This window comes from Oncorhynchus mykiss, unplaced genomic scaffold (assembly GCF_057628025.1).
Source record: "Oncorhynchus mykiss isolate SJ-2025 unplaced genomic scaffold, ASM5762802v1 scaffold93, whole genome shotgun sequence".
Lineage (NCBI taxonomy): Eukaryota > Metazoa > Chordata > Actinopteri > Salmoniformes > Salmonidae > Oncorhynchus > Oncorhynchus mykiss.
Genome location: NW_028322092.1, coordinates 1,655,408 through 1,674,669, shown reverse-complemented (window position 1 = coordinate 1,674,669; position 19,262 = coordinate 1,655,408). Strand labels below are relative to the sequence as shown.

Sequence of the window (19,262 nt, the reverse complement as noted above, 5' to 3'; positions counted from 1 at the left end):
CCTTCACACTCCTGGACCAGACTACACTCAATCATATGACCCACTGAAGAGATGAGTCTTCAGTAAATACTTAAAGGTTGAGACCGAGTCTGCGTCTCTCACATGGGTAGGCAGCCATTCCATAAAAATGGAGCTCTATGGGAGAAAGCCCTGCCTCCAGCTGTTTGCTTAGAAATTCTAGGGACAATTAGGAGGCTTGCGTCTTGTGACCGTAGCGTACGTGTAGGTATGTGCGGCAGGACCAAATTCGGAAAGATAGGTAGGAGCAAGCCCATGTCAAGGTTTTACTGCTAACCTACAAAGCATTACATCAGCCCTTGCCTTGACAGGAAGCCAGTGTAGGGAGGCTAGCACTGGAGTAATATGATCACATTATTTACTCTCTGTTCTCCTTCCCATCAATCTCTTCTCTTCTCTCTCCTCATCACTCTCTCCTCATCACACTCCTCTCCTCATCACTCTCTCTTCATCACTCTCTCCTCTACTCATCACTCTCCTCTCCTCATCACTCTCTCTTCATCACTCTCTCCTCTCCTCATCACACTCCTCTCCTCATCACTCTCTCCTCTCCTCATCACTCTCTCTTCATCACTCTCTCCTCATCACTCTCTTCATCACTCTCGTTTCATCTCTCTCCTCATCACTCTCCTCTCCTCATCACTCTCTCCTCATCACTCTCTCCTCTCTTCATCACTCTCTCCTCATCACTCTCTCTTCATCACTCTCCTCTCCTCATCACTCTCTTCATCACTCTCTCTTCATCACACTCCTCTCCTCATCACATTCTCCTCTCTCCTCTCCTCATCACATGCTACTCTCTCCTCATCACATTCTCCTCTCCTCACCACTCTCCTCATCACAATCTCCTCTCCTCACCACTCTCTCCTCTCCTCATCACATTCTCCTCTCTCCTCATCACTCTCTCTTCATCATTCTCTCCTCATCACTCTCTCCTCATCACTCTCTCCTCTCCTCATCACATTCTCCTCTCTCCTCATCACTCTCTCTTCTTCATTCTCTCCTCATCACTCTCTCCTCTCCTCATCACTCTCTCTTTTCTCCTCATCACATTCTCCTCTCTCCTCTCCTCATCACTCTCTCCTCTCTTCATCACTCTCTCCTCATCACTCTCTCTTCATCACTCTCCTCTCCTCATCACTCTCTTCATCACTCTCTCCTCATCACACTCCTCTCCTCATCACATTCTCCTCTCTCCTCTCCTCATCACATTCTCCTCTCCTCACCACTTTCCTCATCACAATCTCCTCTCCTCACCACTCTCTCCTCTCCTCATCACATTCTCCTCTCTCCTCATCACTCTCTCCTCTCCTCATCACATTCTCCTCTCTCCTCATCACTCTCTTCATCATTCTCTCCTCTCCTCATCACTCTCTCCTCTCCTCATCACTCTCTCTTTTCTCCTCATCACTCTCTCTTCATCATTCTCTCCTCATCACTCTCTCCTCTCCTCATCACATTCTCCTCTCCTCACCACTCTCTACTCTCCTCACCACTCTCTCCTCTCCTCATCACATTCTCCTCTCTCCTCATCACTCTCTCTTCATCATTCTCTCCTCATCACTCTCTCCTCTCCTCATCACATTCTCCTCTCCTCACCACTCTCTCCTCTCCTCATCACATTCTCCTCTCTCCTCATCACTCTCTCTTCATCATTCTCTCCTCTCCTCATCACTCTCTCCTCTCCTCTCCTCATCGCTCTCTCCTCTCTCCATCACTCTCCTCTCTCCTCTCCTCATCACTCTCTCCTCTCCTCTCCTCATCACTCTCTCTCCTCTCCTCATCACTCTCTCCTCTCCTTCCCATCAATCTCTCCTCTTCTCTCCTCATCTGTCTAGGTTTCTTCCTAGGTTCTGGCCTTTCTAGTGAGTTTTTCCAAGCCACCGTGCTTCTACACCTGCATTGCTTGCTGTTTGGGGTTTTAGGCTGGGTTTCTGTACAGCACTTTGTGACATGGGCTGATGTAAGAAGGGCTTTATAAATAAATCTCTCCTCTCCATCAATCTGTTCTCTCCTCGTTCCTCTCCACCACTAGTCTGTGAAAGTGACTGAACATCATGTGATACACTGAGGCCTTTCACAGTTACTGCTGTCATACACAGTATAATGTATAGTTACTGCTGTCATACACAGTATAATGTATTATTACTGCTGTCATACACAGTATAATGCAGGGTTATTAATGCTGTCATACACAGTATAATGCAGGGTTATTACTGCTGTCATACACAGTATAATGCAGGGTTATTAATGCTGTCATACACAGTATAATGCAGGGTTATTAATGCTGTCATACACAGTATAATGCAGGGTTATTACTGCTGTCATACACAGTATAATGCAGGGTTATTAATGCTGTCATACACAGTATAATGTATAATTACTGCTGTCATACACAGTATAATGTAGGGTTATTAATGCTGTCATACACAGTATAATGCAGGGTTATTAATGCTGTCATACACAGTATAATGCAGGGTTATTACTGCTGTCATACACAGTATAATGCAGGGTTATTAATGCTGTCATACACAGTATAATGTATAGTTACTGCTGTCATACACAGTATAATGCAGGGTTATTACTGCTGTCATACACAGTATAATGCAGGGTTATTAATGCTGTCATACACAGTATAATGCAGGGTTATTAATGCTGTCATACACAGTATAATGTATAATTACTGCTGTCATACACAGTATAATGTAGGGTTATTAATGCTGTCATACACAGTATAATGCAGGGTTATTAATGCTGTCATACACAGTATAATGCAGGGTTATTACTGCTGTCATACACAGTATAATGCAGGGTTATTAATGCTGTCATACACAGTATAATGTATAATTACTGCTGTCATACACAGTATAATGCAGGGTTATTACTGCTGTCATACACAGTATAATGTATAGTTACTGCTGTCATACACAGTATAATGCAGGGTTATTACTGCTGTCATACACAGTATAATGCAGGGTTATTAATGCTGTCATACACAGTATAATGCAGGGTTATTAATGCTGTCATACACAGTATAATGCAGGGTTATTACTTCTGTCATACACAGTATAATGCAGGGTTATTATTGCTGTCATACACAGTATAATGCAGGGTTATTAATGCTGTCATACACAGTATAATGCAGGGTTATTACTGCTGTCATACACAGTATAATGCAGGGTTATTAATGCTGTCATACACAGTATAATGCAGGGTTATTATTGCTGTCATACACAGTATAATGCAGGGTTATTACTGCTGTCATACACAGTATAATGCAGGGTTATTAATGCTGTCATACACAGTATAATGCAGGGTTATTACTGCTGTCATACACAGTATAATGCAGGGTTATTAATGCTGTCATACACAGTATAATGCAGGGTTATTAATGCTGTCATACACAGTATAATGCAGGGTTATTAATGCTGTCATACACAGTATAATGCAGGGTTATTACTGCTGTCATACACAGTATAATGCAGGGTTATTAATGCTGTCATACACAGTATAATGCAGGGTTATTAATGCTGTCATACACAGTATAATGCAGGATTATTACTGCTGTCATACACAGTATAATGCATGGTTATTAATGCTGTCATACACAGTATAATGCAGGGTTATTAATGCTGTCATACACAGTATAATGCAGGGTTATTAATGCTGTCATACACAGTATAATGCAGGGTTATTACTGCTGTCATACACAGTATAATGCAGGGTTATTAATGCTGTCATACACAGTATAATGCAGGGTTATTACTGCTGTCATACACAGTATAATGCAGGGTTATTACTGCTGTCATACACAGTATAATGCAGGGTTATTAATGCTGTCATACACAGTATAATGCAGGGTTATTAATGCTGTCATACACAGTATAATGCAGGGTTATTACTGCTGTCATACACAGTATAATGCAGGGTTATTACTGCTGTCATACACAGTATAATGCAGGGTTATTAATGCTGTCATACACAGTATAATGTATAATTACTGCTGTCATACACAGTATAATGTATTATTACTGCTGTCATACACAGTATAATGCAGGATTATTACTGCTGTCATACACAGTATAATGCAGGGTTATTAATGCTGTCATACACAGTATAATGCAGGGTTATTAATGCTGTTTGGTGTCATGATGTGACCTGTCTGTCTGTCTTCTGTCTGTCTACCAAGCCCCTCCTATGTGACGTCTGTCTGTCTGTCTGTCTGTCTGTCTGTCTGTCTACCAAGCCCCTCCTGTGTGATGTCTATCGGTCTCTCTCTACCAAGCCCCTCCTATGTGATGTCTATCTGTCTGTCTCTCTACCAAGCCCCTCCTATGTGATGTCTATCTGTCTGTCTGTCTACCAAGCCCCTCCTATGTGATGTCTATCTGTCTGTCTCTCTACCAAGCCCCTCCTATGTGATGTCTATCTGTCTGTCTGTCTACCAAGCCCCTCCTATGTGATGTCTGTCTGTCTGTCTGTCTGTCTGTCTGTCTGTCTGTCTGTCTGTCTGTCTACCAAGTCCCTCCTATGTGATGTCTGTCTGTCTGTCTGTCTGTCTACCAAGCCCCTCCTATGTGATGTCTATCTGTCTGTCTGTCTACCAAGTCCCTCCTATGTGATGTCTATCTGTCTGTCTGTCTACCAAGCCCCTCCTATGTGATGTCTACCTGTCTGTCTGTCTGTCTACCAAGCCCCTCCTATGTGATGTCTACCTGTCTGTATGTCTACCAAGCCCCTCCTATGTGATGTCTATCTGTCTGTCTGTCTACCAAGCCCCTCCTATGTGATGTCTACCTGTCTGTATGTCTACCAAGCCCCTCCTATGTGATGTCTATCTGTCTGTCTCTCTACCAAGCCCCTCCTATGTGATGTCTATCTGTCTGTCTGTCTACCAAGCCCCTCCTATGTGATGTCTGTCTGTCTGTCTGTCTGTCTGTCTGTCTGTCTGTCTACCAAGTCCCTCCTATGTGATGTCTATCTGTCTGTCTGTCTCTCTACCAAGCCCCTCCTATGTGATGTCTATCTGTCTGTCTGTCTACCAAGTCCCTCCTATGTGATGTCTGTCTGTCTGTCTGTCTGTCTGTCTGTCTGTCTGTCTGTCTGTCTGTCTGTCTGTCTGTCTGTCTGTCTGTCTGTCTGTCTGTCTGTCTACCAAGTCCCTCCTATGTGATGTCTGTCTGTCCGTCCGTCCGTCCTCCGTACATAATCTTTCCAGATCCTTGATATCCTTCATTGTCAAACCACAGGTTATCAATGGGTTTAATGTCCGGTTACTGCAAAAGGTTAATTTTGTGATCAATTGACAATTTATTTTCTGTCTGTCTGTCCGTCCGTCCGTCCGTAACAAATCATTAAAATCCAGACAGAAAATATTTACACAAGAAGCAATCTAATATCACACAGTCCGTCCGCGACGCTGACTAAATGAAAGAGTGATGATGTCACTGGGAGTCACATGCCTTTACCTCCTACCACACACAGGAAGTTCATTCTACACTCTGTAGGGAGACATGTGTCACAGTGAGACGCTCTGTAGGGAGAAATGTCACAGTGAGACGCTCTGTAGGGAGACGCTCTGTAGGGAGACATGTGTCACAGTGAGACGCTCTGTAGGGAGACATGTCACAGTGAGACACTCTGTAGGGAGACGCTCTGTAGGGAGAAATGTCACAGTGAGACACTCTGTAGGGGGAAATGTCACAGTGAGACACTCTGTAGGGGGAAATGTCACAGTGAGACGCTCTGTAGGGAGACATGTCACAGTGAGACGCTCTGTAGGGAGACATGTCACAGTGAGACACTCTGTAGGGAGACATGTCACAGTGAGACGCTCTGTAGGGAGAAATGTCACAGTGAGACGCTCTGTAGGGAGACATGTCTCCCAGTGAGACGCTCTGTAGGGAGAAATGGCACAGGGAGACGCTCTGTAGGGAGACATGTCACAGTGAGACGCTCTGTAGGGAGACATGTCACAGTGAGACGCTCTGTAGGGAGACATGTCACAGTGAGACACTCTGTAGGGAGAAATGTCACAGTGAGACGCTCTGTAGGGAGACATGTCTCCCAGTGAAACACTCTGTAGGGAGACATGTCACAGTGAGACACTCTGTAGGGAGAAATGTCACAGTGAGACGCTCTGTAGGGAGACATGTCACAGTGAGACACTCTGTAGGGAGAAATGTCACAGTGAGACGCTCTGTAGGGAGACATGTCTCCCAGTGAGACGCTCTGTAGGGAGAAATGTCACAGTGAGACGCTCTGTACGGAGACATGTCTCCCAGTGAGACGCTCTGTAGGGGGAAATGTCACAGTGAGACACTCTGTAGGGAGAAATGTCACAGTGAGACGCTCTGTAGGGAGAAATGTCACAGTGAGACGCTCTGTAGGGAGACATGTCTCCCAGTGAGACACTCTGTAGGGAGACATGTCTCCCAGTGAGACACTCTGTAGGGAGACATGTCTCCCAGTGAGACACTCTGTCGTCGTTGAGAAATGTCTCCCAGGCAGTGGAACTGAAGCGTCTCCCGATGTGTCCAGACTGGCTTTTCCACCAGCCGTAGTAGCAGCAGGCCAGAGACCAGACCTGCCATACTTATTAAGATAGTTGAACAGATACCACATTCCACTTCCTGTAAAGCATTTGGTCCAATCAGGTTAGGAATGTATTGTATGTAGGAAGTCAGCTGGGAATGAGTCAGATCTGGTGAGACCACAGACCGTGTTTAAACATACAGAGGAGACTATGTCATTGTGACATTATAACCGTAAACACCTAACGTCTGATCCCAGTACAGGCCTCTAGAAGTCACATTATAACAGTGTATTCCTAACGTCTGATCCCAGTACAGGCCTCTTGGAAGTCACATTATAACAGTGTATTCCTAACGTCTGATCCCAGTACAGGCCTCTTGGAAGTCACATTATAACAGTGTATTCCTAACGTCTGATCCCAGTACAGGCCTCTAGAAGTCACATTATAACAGTGTATTCCTAACGTCTGATCCCAGTACAGGCCTCTTGGAAGTCACATTATAACAGTGTATTCCTAACGTCTGATCCCAGTACAGGCCTCTTGGAAGTCACATTATAACAGTGTATTCCTAACGTCTGATCCCAGTACAGGCCTCTTGGAAGTCACATTATAACAGTGTATTCCTAACGTCTGATCCCAGTACAGGCCTCTTGGAAGTCACATTATAACAGTGTATTCCTAACGTCTGATCCCAGTACAGGCCTCTCTCTGGAAGTCACATTATAACAGTGTATTCCTAACGTCTGATCCCAGTACAGGCCTCTCTCTGGAAGTCACATTATAACAGTGTATTCCTAACGTCTGATCCCAGTACAGGCCTCTTGGAAGTCACATTATAACAGTGTATTCCTAACGTCTGATCCCAGTACAGGCCTCTTGGAAGTCACATTATAACAGTGTATTCCTAACGTCTGATCCCAGTACAGGCCTCTTGGAAGTCACATTATAACAGTGTATTCCTAACGTCTGATCCCAGTACAGGCCTCTCTCTGGAAGTCACATTATAACAGTGTATTCCTAACGTCTGATCCCAGTACAGGCCTCTCTCTGGAAGTCACATTATAACAGTGTATTCCTAACGTCTGATCCCAGTACAGGCCTCTTGGAAGTCACATTATAACAGTGTATTCCTAACGTCTGATCCCAGTACAGGCCTCCTTATTTAACATCCTGCCTTGGTTTGTTTTCATTAGAATCCCCTCCTGTGTTTCAACATGCCCAGTCCGTCTCACACCCAGAACCCAGGGGCACATTCAACTACTACTTTCATACTGTGGTACAAAAGGCCTTCCTCATTATCCTCTCCCAGAACCCAGGGGCACATTCAACTACTACTTTCATACTGTGGTACAAAAGGCCTTCCTCATTATCCTCACCCAGAACCCAGGGGCACATTCAACTACTACTTTCATACTGTTGTACAAAAGGCCTTCCTCATTATCCTCTCCCAGAACCCAGGGGCACATTCAACTACTACTTTCATACTGTGGTACAAAAAGCCTTCCTCATTATCCTCACCTCCGACCTTTATCAATGATTCATACTGGCAGGCAACAGCACGCTCCGTATCGACAGCCCACTCAGACTGACCACTACAGCCCCACGATGGAGGTTACAACTTGACTGTCTGAGTAATAATGTCTCTGTGTCTGGTTGGTAGGATTGGACAGTCCTGAGGACCTGTGTAATAATGTCTGTCTCTGTGTCTGGTTGGTAGGATTGGACAGTCCTGAGGACCTGTGTAATAATGTCTCTGTGTCTGGTTGATAGGATTGGACAGTCCTGAGGACCTGTGTAATAATGTCTCTGTGTCTGGTTGATAGGATTGGACAGTCCTGAGGACCTGTGTAATAATGTCTCTGTGTCTGGTTGATAGGATTGGACAGTCCTGAGGACCTGTGTAATAATGTCTCTGTGTCTGGTTGATAGGATTGGACAGTCCTGAGGACCTGTGTAATAATGTCTCTGTGTCTGGTTGATAGGACTGGACAGTCCTGAGGACCTGTGTAATAATGTCTCTGTGTCTGGTTGATAGGACTGGACAGTCCTGAGGACCTGTGTAATAATGTCTGTCTCTGTGTCTGGTTGGTAGGATTGGACAGTCCTGAGGACCTGTGTAATAATGTCTCTGTGTCTGGTTGATAGGATTGGACAGCCCTGAGGACCTGTGTAATAATGTCTGTCTCTGTGTCTGGTTGGTAGGATTGGACAGTCCTGAGGACCTGTGTAATAATGTCTGTCTCTGTGTCTGGTTGATAGGACTGGACAGCCCTGAGGACCTGTGTAATAATGTCTCTGTGTCTGGTTGATAGGATTGGACAGTCCTGAGGACCTGTGTAATAATGTCTCTGTGTCTGGTTGATAGGATTGGACAGCCCTGAGGACCTGTGTAATAATGTCTGTCTCTGTGTCTGGTTGATAGGATTGGACAGTCCTGAGGACCTGTGTAATAATGTCTCTGTGTCTGGTTGATAGGATTGGACAGCCCTGAGGACCTGTGTAATAATGTCTGTCTCTGTGTCTGGTTGGTAGGATTGGACAGTCCTGAGGACCTGTGTAATAATGTCTCTGTGTCTGGTTGGTAGGATTGGACAGTCCTGAGGACCTGTGTAGTAATGTCTCTGTGTCTGGCTGGTAGGATTGGACAGTCCTGAGGACCTGTGTAATAATGTCTGTCTCTGTGTCTGGTTGGTAGGATTGGACAGTCCTGAGGACCTGTGTAATAATGTCTCTGTGTCTGGTTGATAGGATTGGACAGTCCTGAGGACCTGTGTAATAATGTCTCTGTGTCTGGTTGATAGGATTGGACAGTCCTGAGGACCTGTGTAATAATGTCTCTGTGTCTGGTTGATAGGACTGGACAGTCCTGAGGACCTGTGTAATAATGTCTCTGTGTCTGGTTGATAGGATTGGACAGTCCTGAGGACCTGTGTAATAATGTCTGTCTCTGTGTCTGGTTGATAGGATTGGACAGTCCTGAGGACCTGTGTAATAATGTATCTGTCTGGTTGGTAGGATTGGACAGTCCTGAGGACCTGTGTAATAATGTCTCTGTGTCTGGTTGGTAGGATTGGACAGTCCTGAGGACCTGTGTAATAATGTCTCTGTGTCTGGTTGATAGGATTGGACAGTCCTGAGGACCTGTGTAATAATGTCTCTGTGTCTGGTTGATAGGATTGGACAGTCCTGAGGACCTGTGTAATAATGTCTCTGTGTCTGGTTGATAGGATTGGACAGTCCTGAGGACCTGTGTAATAATGTCTCTGTGTCTGGTTGATAGGATTGGACAGTCCTGAGGACCTGTGTAATAATGTCTCTGTGTCTGGTTGATAGGATTGGACAGTCCTGAGGACCTGTGTAATAATGTCTCTGTGTCTGGTTGATAGGACTGGACAGTCCTGAGGACCTGTGTAATAATGTCTCTGTGTCTGGTTGATAGGACTGGACAGTCCTGAGGACCTGTGTGTGCTCTACTCTAACAGAGCAGCCTGCTACCTGAAAGATGGAAACAGCTCTGAGTGTATACAGGACTGCACCAGGTGAGACCCTCCCTCAACAACTATACATTATCATAGACATTATATACATTATCATAGACATATACATTATCAGACATTATCATAGACATTATAGAAGTTATTATATACGTTATTATAGACCTTATTATAGACATGATTATATACATTATTTTAGACAAACATTATTATAGACATTTTTTATTTTACCTTTATTTAACTAGGCAAGTCAGTTAAGAACAAATTCTTATTTTCAATGACGGCCTAGTGGGTTAACTGGTGGGTTAACTGCCTGTTCAGGGGCAGAACGACAGATTTGTACCTTGTCAGCTCGGGGGTTTGAACTTGCAACCTTTCGGTTACTAGTCCAACGCTGTAACCACTAGGCTGCCCTACTGCAGACTACAGGGACCAGTCTATTCCTATATAGTGCCCTACTGCAGACCACAGGGACCAGTCTATTCCCTATATAGTGCCCTACTGCAGACTACAGGGACCAGTCTATTCCTATATAGTGCCCTACTGCAGACCACAGGGACCAGTCTATTCCCTATATAGTGCCCTACTGCAGACTACAGGGACCAGTCTATTCCTATATAGTGCCCTACTGCAGACCACAGGGACCAGTCTATTCCCTATATAGTGCCCTACTGCAGACTACAGGGACCAGTCTATTCCTATATAGTGCCCTGGCCCTTAGTGAAAAGGAACAGAGAGAGTTACAGCAGAGGCTAAACAGTGTACCCCCCCTGTCACATCTGGATCAAGCCAATCAAGTTCTGGAGGAGACAACACTATAGAGGAGGCTTGGGTGGTCTGGTTGAAACCATAGAGGAGGCTTGGTTGGTCTGGTTGAAACCATAGAGGAGGCTTGGTTGGTCTGGTTGAAACCATAGAGGAGGCTTGGCTGGTCTGGTTGGTCTGGTTGAAACCATAGTGGAGGCTTGGTTGGTCTGGTTGAAACCATAGAGGAGGCTTGGTTGGTCTGGTTGAAACCATAGTGGAGGCTTGGTTGGTGTGGTTGAAACCATAGAGGAGGCTTGGTTGGTCTGGTTGAAACCATAGAGGAGGCGTGGTTGGTCTGGTTGGTCTGGTTGAAACCATAGAGGAGGCTTGGTTGGTCTGGTTGAAACCATAGAGGAGGCTTGGTTGGTCTGGTTGAAACCATAGAGGAGGCTTGGTTGGTCTGGTTGAAACCATAGAGAAGGCTTGGCTGGTCTGGTTGGTCTGGTTGAAACCATAGAGGAGGCTTGGTTGGTCTGGTTGAAACCATAGAAGAGGCTTGGTGGGTCTGGTTGAAAACATAGAGGAGGCTTGGTTGGTCTGGTTGGTCTGGTTGAAACCATAGTGGAGGCTTGGCTGGTCTGGTTGGTGTGGTTGAAACCATAGAGGAGGCTTGGCTGGTCTGGTTGGTCTGGTTGAAACCATAGAGGAGGCTTGGGTGGTCTGGTTGAAACCATAGTGGAGGCGTGGTTGGTCTGGTTGAAACCATAGAGGAGGCTTGGTTGACCTGGTTGAAACCATAGAGGAGGCTTGGCTGGTCTGGTTAGTCTGGTTGAAACCATAGAGGAGGCTTGGCTGGTCTGGTTGGTCTGGTTAAAACCATAGTGGAGGCTTGGTTGGTCTGGTTGGTCTGGTTGAAACCATAGTGGAGGCTTGGCTGGTCTGGTTGAAACCATAGTGGAGGCTTGGCTGGTCTGGTTGGTCTGGTTGAAACCATAGTGGAGGCTTGGCTGGTCTGGTTGGTGTGGTTGAAACCATAGAGGAGGCTTGGCTGGTCTGGTTGGTCTGGTTGAAACCATAGAGGAGGCTTGGGTGGTCTGGTTGAAACCATAGTGGAGGCTTGGTTGGTCTGGTTGGTCTGGTTGAAACCATAGTGGAGGCTTGGCTGGTCTGGTTGAAACCATAGTGGAGGCTTGGTTGGGCTGGTTGGTGTGGTTGAAACCATAGTGGAGGCTTGGCTGGTCTGGTTGGTGTGGTTGAAACCATAGAGGAGGCTTGGCTGGTCTGGTTGGTCTGGTTGAAACCATAGTGGAGGCTTGTCAGGTCTGGTTGGTGTGGTTGAAACCATAGAGGAGGCTTGTCAGGTCTGGTTGGTCTGGTTGAAACCATAGAGGAGGCTTGGTTGGTCTGGTTGAAACCATAGAGGAGGCTTGGTTGGTCTGGTTGAAACCATAGAGGAGGCTTGGTTGGTCTGGTTGAAACCATAGAGGAGGCTTGGCTGGTCTGGTTGAAACCATAGAGGAGGCTTGGTTGGTCTGGTTGAAACCATAGAGGAGGCTTGGCTGGTCTGGTTGAAACCATAGAGGAGGCTTGGCTGGTCTGGTTGGTCTGGTTGAAACCATAGAGGAGGCTTGGTTGGTCTGGTTGGTCTGGTTGAAACCATAGAGGAGGCTTTGTGGGTCTGGTTGAAACCATAGAGGAGGCTTGGCTGGTCTGGTTGGTCTGGTTGAAACCATAGTGGAGGCTTGGCTGGTCTGGTTGAAACCATAGAGGAGGTCTGGTTGGAGTTCTGGTGCATGGGTAAATTCACTGGGAAAGCCAAGCCAGAAAATATTCCTCATTACAACCTGTGTGCTGTGATAATTGCGTTGTTTGCTCTATAACCTGTTAGTTCATATGCCTTGACATCATGTTAAATAGGTCTAAGGCCTTGACATCGTGATAGATAGGCCTAAGGCCTGAGACAATAAGAATAAATTCAACCACACCTTTGTTTCATCACAAACCCTGAGTCTGATACAGTGACATCTGATTTGTGTGTGTGTGTGTGTGTGTGTGTGTGTGTGTGTGTGTGTGTGTGTGTGTGTGTGCGTTCGTTCGTTCGTTCAAGTAGAACTGGTATAGAAACACCAATGCCATCCTCCTCTCTTCATGTTGACTCACCCTACTGGTAGAGAAACACCAATGCATCCTCCCATTGTCATGTTGACTCACCCTACTGGTAGAGAACTGTAGGTGTGTACAGGGCCAGACTTGATCCCTTCCCGTCCTCAGTCTCATGCTACATGTGCTAGGTACTATAGTGTGGGTGTATACAGGGCCAGACTTGATCCCTTCCTATCCTCAGTCCCATGCTACATACGCTAGGTAGCTAGGTACTATAGTGTGGGTGTATACAGGGCCAGACTTGATCCCTTCCCGTCCTCAGTCTCATGCTACATGTGCTAGGTACTATAGTGTGGGTGTATACAGGGCCAGACTTGATCCCTTCCTATCCTCAGTCTCATGCTACATGCGCTAGGTAGCTAGGTACTGTACTGTAGGTGTATACAGGGCCAGACTTGATCCCTTCCCGTCCTCAGTCTCATGCTACATGTGCTAGGTACTATAGTGTGGGTGTATACAGGGCCAGACTTGATCTCTTCCTATCCTCAGTCTCATGCGCTAGGTAGCTAGGTACTATAGTGTAGGTGTATACAGGGCCAGACTTGATCCCTTCCCATCCTCAGTCTCATGCTACATGTGCTAGGTACTATAGTGTAGGTGTATACAGGGCCAGACTTGATCCCTTCCCGTCCTCAGTCTCATGCTACATGTGCTAGGTACTATAGTGTGGGTGTATACAGGGCCAGACTTGATCTCTTCCCATCCTCAGTCTCATGCTACATGCGCTAGGTAGCTAGGTACTATAGTGTGGGTGTATACAGGGCCAGACTTGATCCCTTCCCGTCCTCAGTCTCATGCTACATGCGCTAGGTACTATAGTGTGGGTGTATACAGGGCCAGACTTGATCTCTTCCCATCCTCAGTCTCATGCTACATGCGCTAGGTAGCTAGGTACTATAGTGTGGGTGTATACAGGGCCAGACTTGATCTCTTCCCGTCCTCAGTCTCATGCTATTTAAACCTGCAGGTCCTTGGAGCTGCAGCCCTTCTCCCTCAAGCCCCTCCTACGCAGAGCCATGGCTTATGAGACTATGGAGCGGTACCGACAGGCCTACGTGGATTACAAGACCGTGCTGCAGATAGATATCAGTGTGCAGGCTGCACACGACAGTGTTAACAGGTAAACTACTCCACCTTTACCCTCATTAGACAGTGTTAACAGGTAAACTACTCCACCTTTACCCTCATTAGACAGTGTTAACAGGTAAACTACTCCACCCTCACCTTTACCCTCATTAGACAGTGTTAACAGGTAAACTACTCCCCTCACCTTTACCCTCATTAGACAGTGTTAACAGGTAAACTACTCCACTCACCTTTACCCTCATTAGACAGTGTTAACAGGTAAACTACTCCACCACCCTCATCTTTACCCTCATTAGACAGTGTTAACAGGTAAACTACTCCACCTTTACCCTCATTTGACAGTGCTAACAGGTAAACTACTCCACCACCCTCACCTTTACCCTCATTAGGGTTGCAAAGTTCCGTTAACTTCCCAAACTTCCCAGGTTTTCCAGAAATCCCAGTTGGTGGATTCCTGGAATCAGGAGACTGTGAGCAGGTCATCTGGAATCAAGAGACCATGAGCAGGCCTTCTGGAATCAGGAGACCATGTGCAGGCCATCTGGAATCAGGAGACCGTGAGCAGACCATCTCGAATCCACCGAGCAGGCCATCTGGAATCAGGAGACCATGAGCAGGTCATCTGGAATCAAGAGACCATGAGCAGGCCTTCTGGAATCAGGAGACCATGAGCAGGCCATCTGGAATCAGGAGACCGTGAGCAGGCCATCTGGAATCAGGAGACCGTGAGCAGGCCTTCTGGAATCAGGAGACCGTGAGCAGGCCTTCTGGAATCAGGAGACCGTGAGCAGGCCATCTGGAATCAGGTGACTGTGAGCAGGCCATCTGGAATCAGGAGACCGTGAGCAGGCCATCTGGAATCAGGAGACTGTGAGCAGGCCTTCTGGAATCAGGAGACTGTGAGCAGGCCATCTGGAATCAGGAGACCGTGAGCAGGCCTTCTGGAATCAGGAGACCGTGAGCAGGCCATCTGGAATCAGGTGACTGTGAGCAGGCCATCTGGAATCAGGAGACTGTGAGCAGGCCATCTGGAATCAGGAGACCGTAAGCAGGCCTTCTGGAATCAGGAGACCATGAGCAGGCCATCTGGAATCAGGAGACCGTGAGCAGGCCATCTGGAATTAGGAGACCGTGAGCAGGCCATCTGGAATCAGGAGACCGTGAGCAGGCCATCTGGAATCAGGAGACCGTGAGCAGGCCATCTCGAATCCACCGAGCAGGCCATCTGGAATCAGGAGACCATGAGCAGGCCATCTGGAATCAAGAGACTGTGAGCAGGCCATCTGGAATCAGGAGACTGTGTGCAGGCCCTCTGGAATCAGGAGACCATGAGCAGGCCATCTGGAATCAGGAGACCATGGAGCAGGCCATCTGGAATCAGGAGACCGTGAGCAGGCCATCTGGAATCAGGAGACCATGAGCAGGCCATCTGGAATCAGGAGACCGTGAGCAGGCCATCTGGAATCAGGAGACTATGAGCAGGCCATCTGGAATCAGGAGACTATGAGCAGGCCATCTGGAATCCACCGAGCAGGCCATCTGGAATTAGGAGACTATGAGCAGGCCATCTGGAATCAGGAGACCATGAGCAGGCCATCTGGAATCAGGAGACTATGAGCAGGCCATCTGGAATCAGGAGACTATGAGCAGGCCATCTGGAATCCACCGAGCAGGTCATCTGGAATTAGGAGACTATGAGCAGGCCATCTGGAATCAGGAGACCATGAGCAGGCCATCTGGAATCAGGAGACTATGAGCAGGCCATCTGGAATCAGGAGACTGTGAGCAGGCTATCTGGAATCAGGAGACTGTGAGCAGGCCATCTGGAATCAGGAGACCGTGGCAGGCCATCTGGAAACCACCGAGCAGGATATCTAGAAAACCTGGACATTTTGGGAAAGTTAACAGAATTGATCCACCCTACAGTCACAACCATGTGAAGTGATTGAGAGTTGTTTGAAAGGCCCAAGTCAGACCGCCTTAACTATAGACTCTTAATTATCCAGCTCAGACGTCAATCTGCTTCAAGCAAACGCTGTCGTGTGAATTACCTGCTGTCCCTCCCAGTCCTCTAGCTACACGCTATTTATACACTGTCCCTGCACTTACATAATAGAGGATAGCTGGGAGGATAACGCTGTGTGTGTGTATGATTCCTCCAGGATCACGCGGTTACTGATAGAGCAGGACGGAGAGCAGTGGAGAGAGAAACTACCTGAGATCCCTCTGGTCCCACTATCAGCTCAGCAGCACCGCAGGGAGGAACCACCCAGCGCTGAGGTCCTACAGGCCAGAGCAGAGAAGGCCAAGCAGCACGCAGGTAGGGCTCTCACTCAGCCGAGTCCACACTCTTAGAACTAAAGGGTTCCAAGGGTTCTTTGGCTGTCCCCATAGGAGAACCCTTTGACGAACCCTTTTTGGTTCCAGGTAGAACTCTTTAGGGTTCCATGTAGAACTCTCTGGGGAAAGGGTTCTACCTGGAACCAAAAGTGTTCTACCTGGAACCAAAAAGGGTTCTACATGGAACCCTAAAGAGTTCTACCTGGAACCAAAAAGGGTTCTACATGGAACCCTAAAGAGTTCTACCTGAAACTAAAAAGGGTTATACATGGAACCCAACAGAGTTCTACCTGGAACCAAAAAGGGTTCTACATGGAACCCTAAAGAGTTCTACCTGGAACCAAAAAGGGTTCTACATGGAACCCTAAAGAGTTCTACCTGGAACTAAAAAGGGTTATACATGGAACCCAACAGAGTTCTACCTGGAACCCAACAGAGTTCTACCTGGAACCAAAAAGGGTTCTTCAAAGGGTTCTCCTATGGGGACCGCTGAAGAACTCTTTTAGGTTCTAGATAGCACCTATTTTTCTAAGCGTGTAGTCACCCAGAAGCTAATCAGTGTCCGCTGACCAGCCGTTTCCTCTTCACAAGAGACTACATTCAGCCTGACTCACAGCATGAGTCCAGAATGACCCCCTACTCCCTATGTTGTTCACTAATTCTGACCAGAGCCCATAGCACCCTATTCCCTATATAGTGCACTACCTTTGGCCAGAGCCCAGGGTTAAACGCAGTGCAATAGGGTGGCATTTTCTGTTCAGCAAGCATCATTATCATTCCTCATCCTCTTTCTGCTGTGAGCTGGAACCTTCAAAGGTCTTATAGACTACTGCAGCAGTAGAGACTGGAGACACTGTCTGCTAGAGGACTGGAGGGGGACATACTGTCTGCTAGAGGACTGGATGGGGACATACTGTCTGTTAGAGGACTGGAGGGGGAGACACTGTCTGCTAGAGGACTGGAGGGGGACATACTGTCTGCTAGAGGACTGGAGGGGGAGACGCTGTCTGCTAGAGGACTGGAGGGGGACATACTGTCTGCTAGAGGACTGGAGGGGGACATACTGTCTGTTAGAGGACTGGAGGGGGAGACACTGTCTGTTAGAGGACTGGAGGGGGACATACTGTCTGCTAGAGGACTGAAGGGGGACATACTGTCTGTTAGAGGACTGGAGGGGGAGACACTGTCTGCTAGAGGACTGGAGGGGGACATACTGTCTGCTAGAGGACTGGAGGGGGACATACTGTCTGCTAGAGGACTGAAGGGGGACATACTGTCTGCTAGAGGACTGAAGGGGGACATACTGTCTGCTAGAGGACTGGAGGGGGACATACTGTCTGCTAGAGGACTGGAGGGGGACATACTGTCTGTTAGAGGACTGGAGGGGGAGACACTGTCTGTTAGAGGACTGGAGGGGGACATACTGTCTGCTAGAGGACTGAAGGGGGACATACTGTCTGTTAGAGGACTGGAGGGGGAGACACTGTCTGCTAGAGGACTGGAGGGGGACATACTGTCTGCTAGAGGACTGGAGGGGGACATACTGTCTGCTAGAGGACTGGAGGGGGACATACTGTCTGCTAGAGGACTGAAGGGGGACATACTGTCTGCTAGAGGACTGAAGGGGGACATACTGTCTGCTAGAGGACTGGAGGGGGACATACTGTCTGCTAGAGGACTGGAGGGGGACATACTGTCCGTTAGAGGACTGGAGAGGGAGACACTGTCTGTTAGAGGACTGGAGGGGGACATACTGTCTGCTAGAGGACTGAAGGGGGACATACTGTCTGTTAGAGGACTGGAGGGGGAGACACTGTCTGCTAGAGGACTGGAGGGGGACATACTGTCTGCTAGAGGACTGGAGGGGGACATACTGTCTGCTAGAGGACTGAAGGGGGACATACTGTCTGCTAGAGGACTGAAGGGGGACATACTGTCTGCTAGAGGACTGGAGGGGGACATACTGTCTGCTAGAGGACTGGAGGGGGACATACTGTCTGTTAGAGGACTGGAGGGGGAGACACTGTCTGTTAGAGGACTGGAGGGGGACATACTGTCTGCTAGAGGACTGGAGGGGGAGACACTGTCTGTTAGAGGACTGGAGGGGGACATACTGTCTGCTAGAGGACTGGAGGGGGAGACACTGTCTGTTAGAGGACTGGAGGGGGACATACTGTCTGCTAGAGGACTGGAGGGGGACATACTGTCTGCTAGAGGACTGGAGGGGGACATACTGTCTGCTAGAGGACTGGAGGGGGACATACTGTCCGTTAGAGGACTGGAGGGGGACATACTGTCTGTTAGAGGACTGGAGGGGGACATACTGTCTGTTAGAGGACTGGAGGGGGAGACACTGTCTGTTAGAGGACTGGAGGGGGAGACACTGTCTGTTAGAGGACTGAAGGGGGACATACTGTCTGCTAGAGGACTGGAGGGGGACATACTGTCTGCTAGAGGACTGAAGGGGGACATACTGTCTGCTAGAGGACTGGAGGGGGACTAGTGGAACAGACAGAGGAGACATACTGTCTGTTAGAGGACTGGAGGGGGAGACACTGTCTGCTAGAGGACTGGAGGGGGAGACACTGTCTGCTAGAGGACTGAAGGGGGACATACTGTCTGCTAGAGGACTGGAGGGGGACATACTGTCTGCTAGACGTCTGAAGGGGGACATACTGTCTGCTAGAGGACTGGAGGGGGACATACTGTCTGCTAGAGGACTGAAGGGGGACATACTGTCTGCTAGAGGACTGGAGGGGGACATACTGTCTGCTAGAGGACTGAAGGGGGACATACTGTCTGCTAGAGGACTGGAGGGGGACATACTGTCTGCTAGAGGACTGGAGGGGGACATACTGTCTGCTAGAGGACTGGAGGGG

At 47.8% G+C, this 19,262-nt stretch overlaps 1 protein-coding gene across 1 annotated transcript in view; it reads left to right on the top strand.

Moving 5' to 3' along the window:
- LOC149970160 (sperm-associated antigen 1-like) overlaps positions 1-19,262 on the top strand; it is a 66,725-nt gene that overhangs the window by 29,547 nt on the left and 17,916 nt on the right. The window contains exons 12-14 of the mRNA XM_090228632.1: positions 9,993-10,092; positions 13,925-14,077; positions 16,206-16,363. Coding sequence (XP_090084758.1) covers positions 9,993-10,092; positions 13,925-14,077; positions 16,206-16,363 — 411 coding nt within the window. The remainder of the gene's footprint in view (positions 1-9,992; positions 10,093-13,924; positions 14,078-16,205; positions 16,364-19,262) is intronic.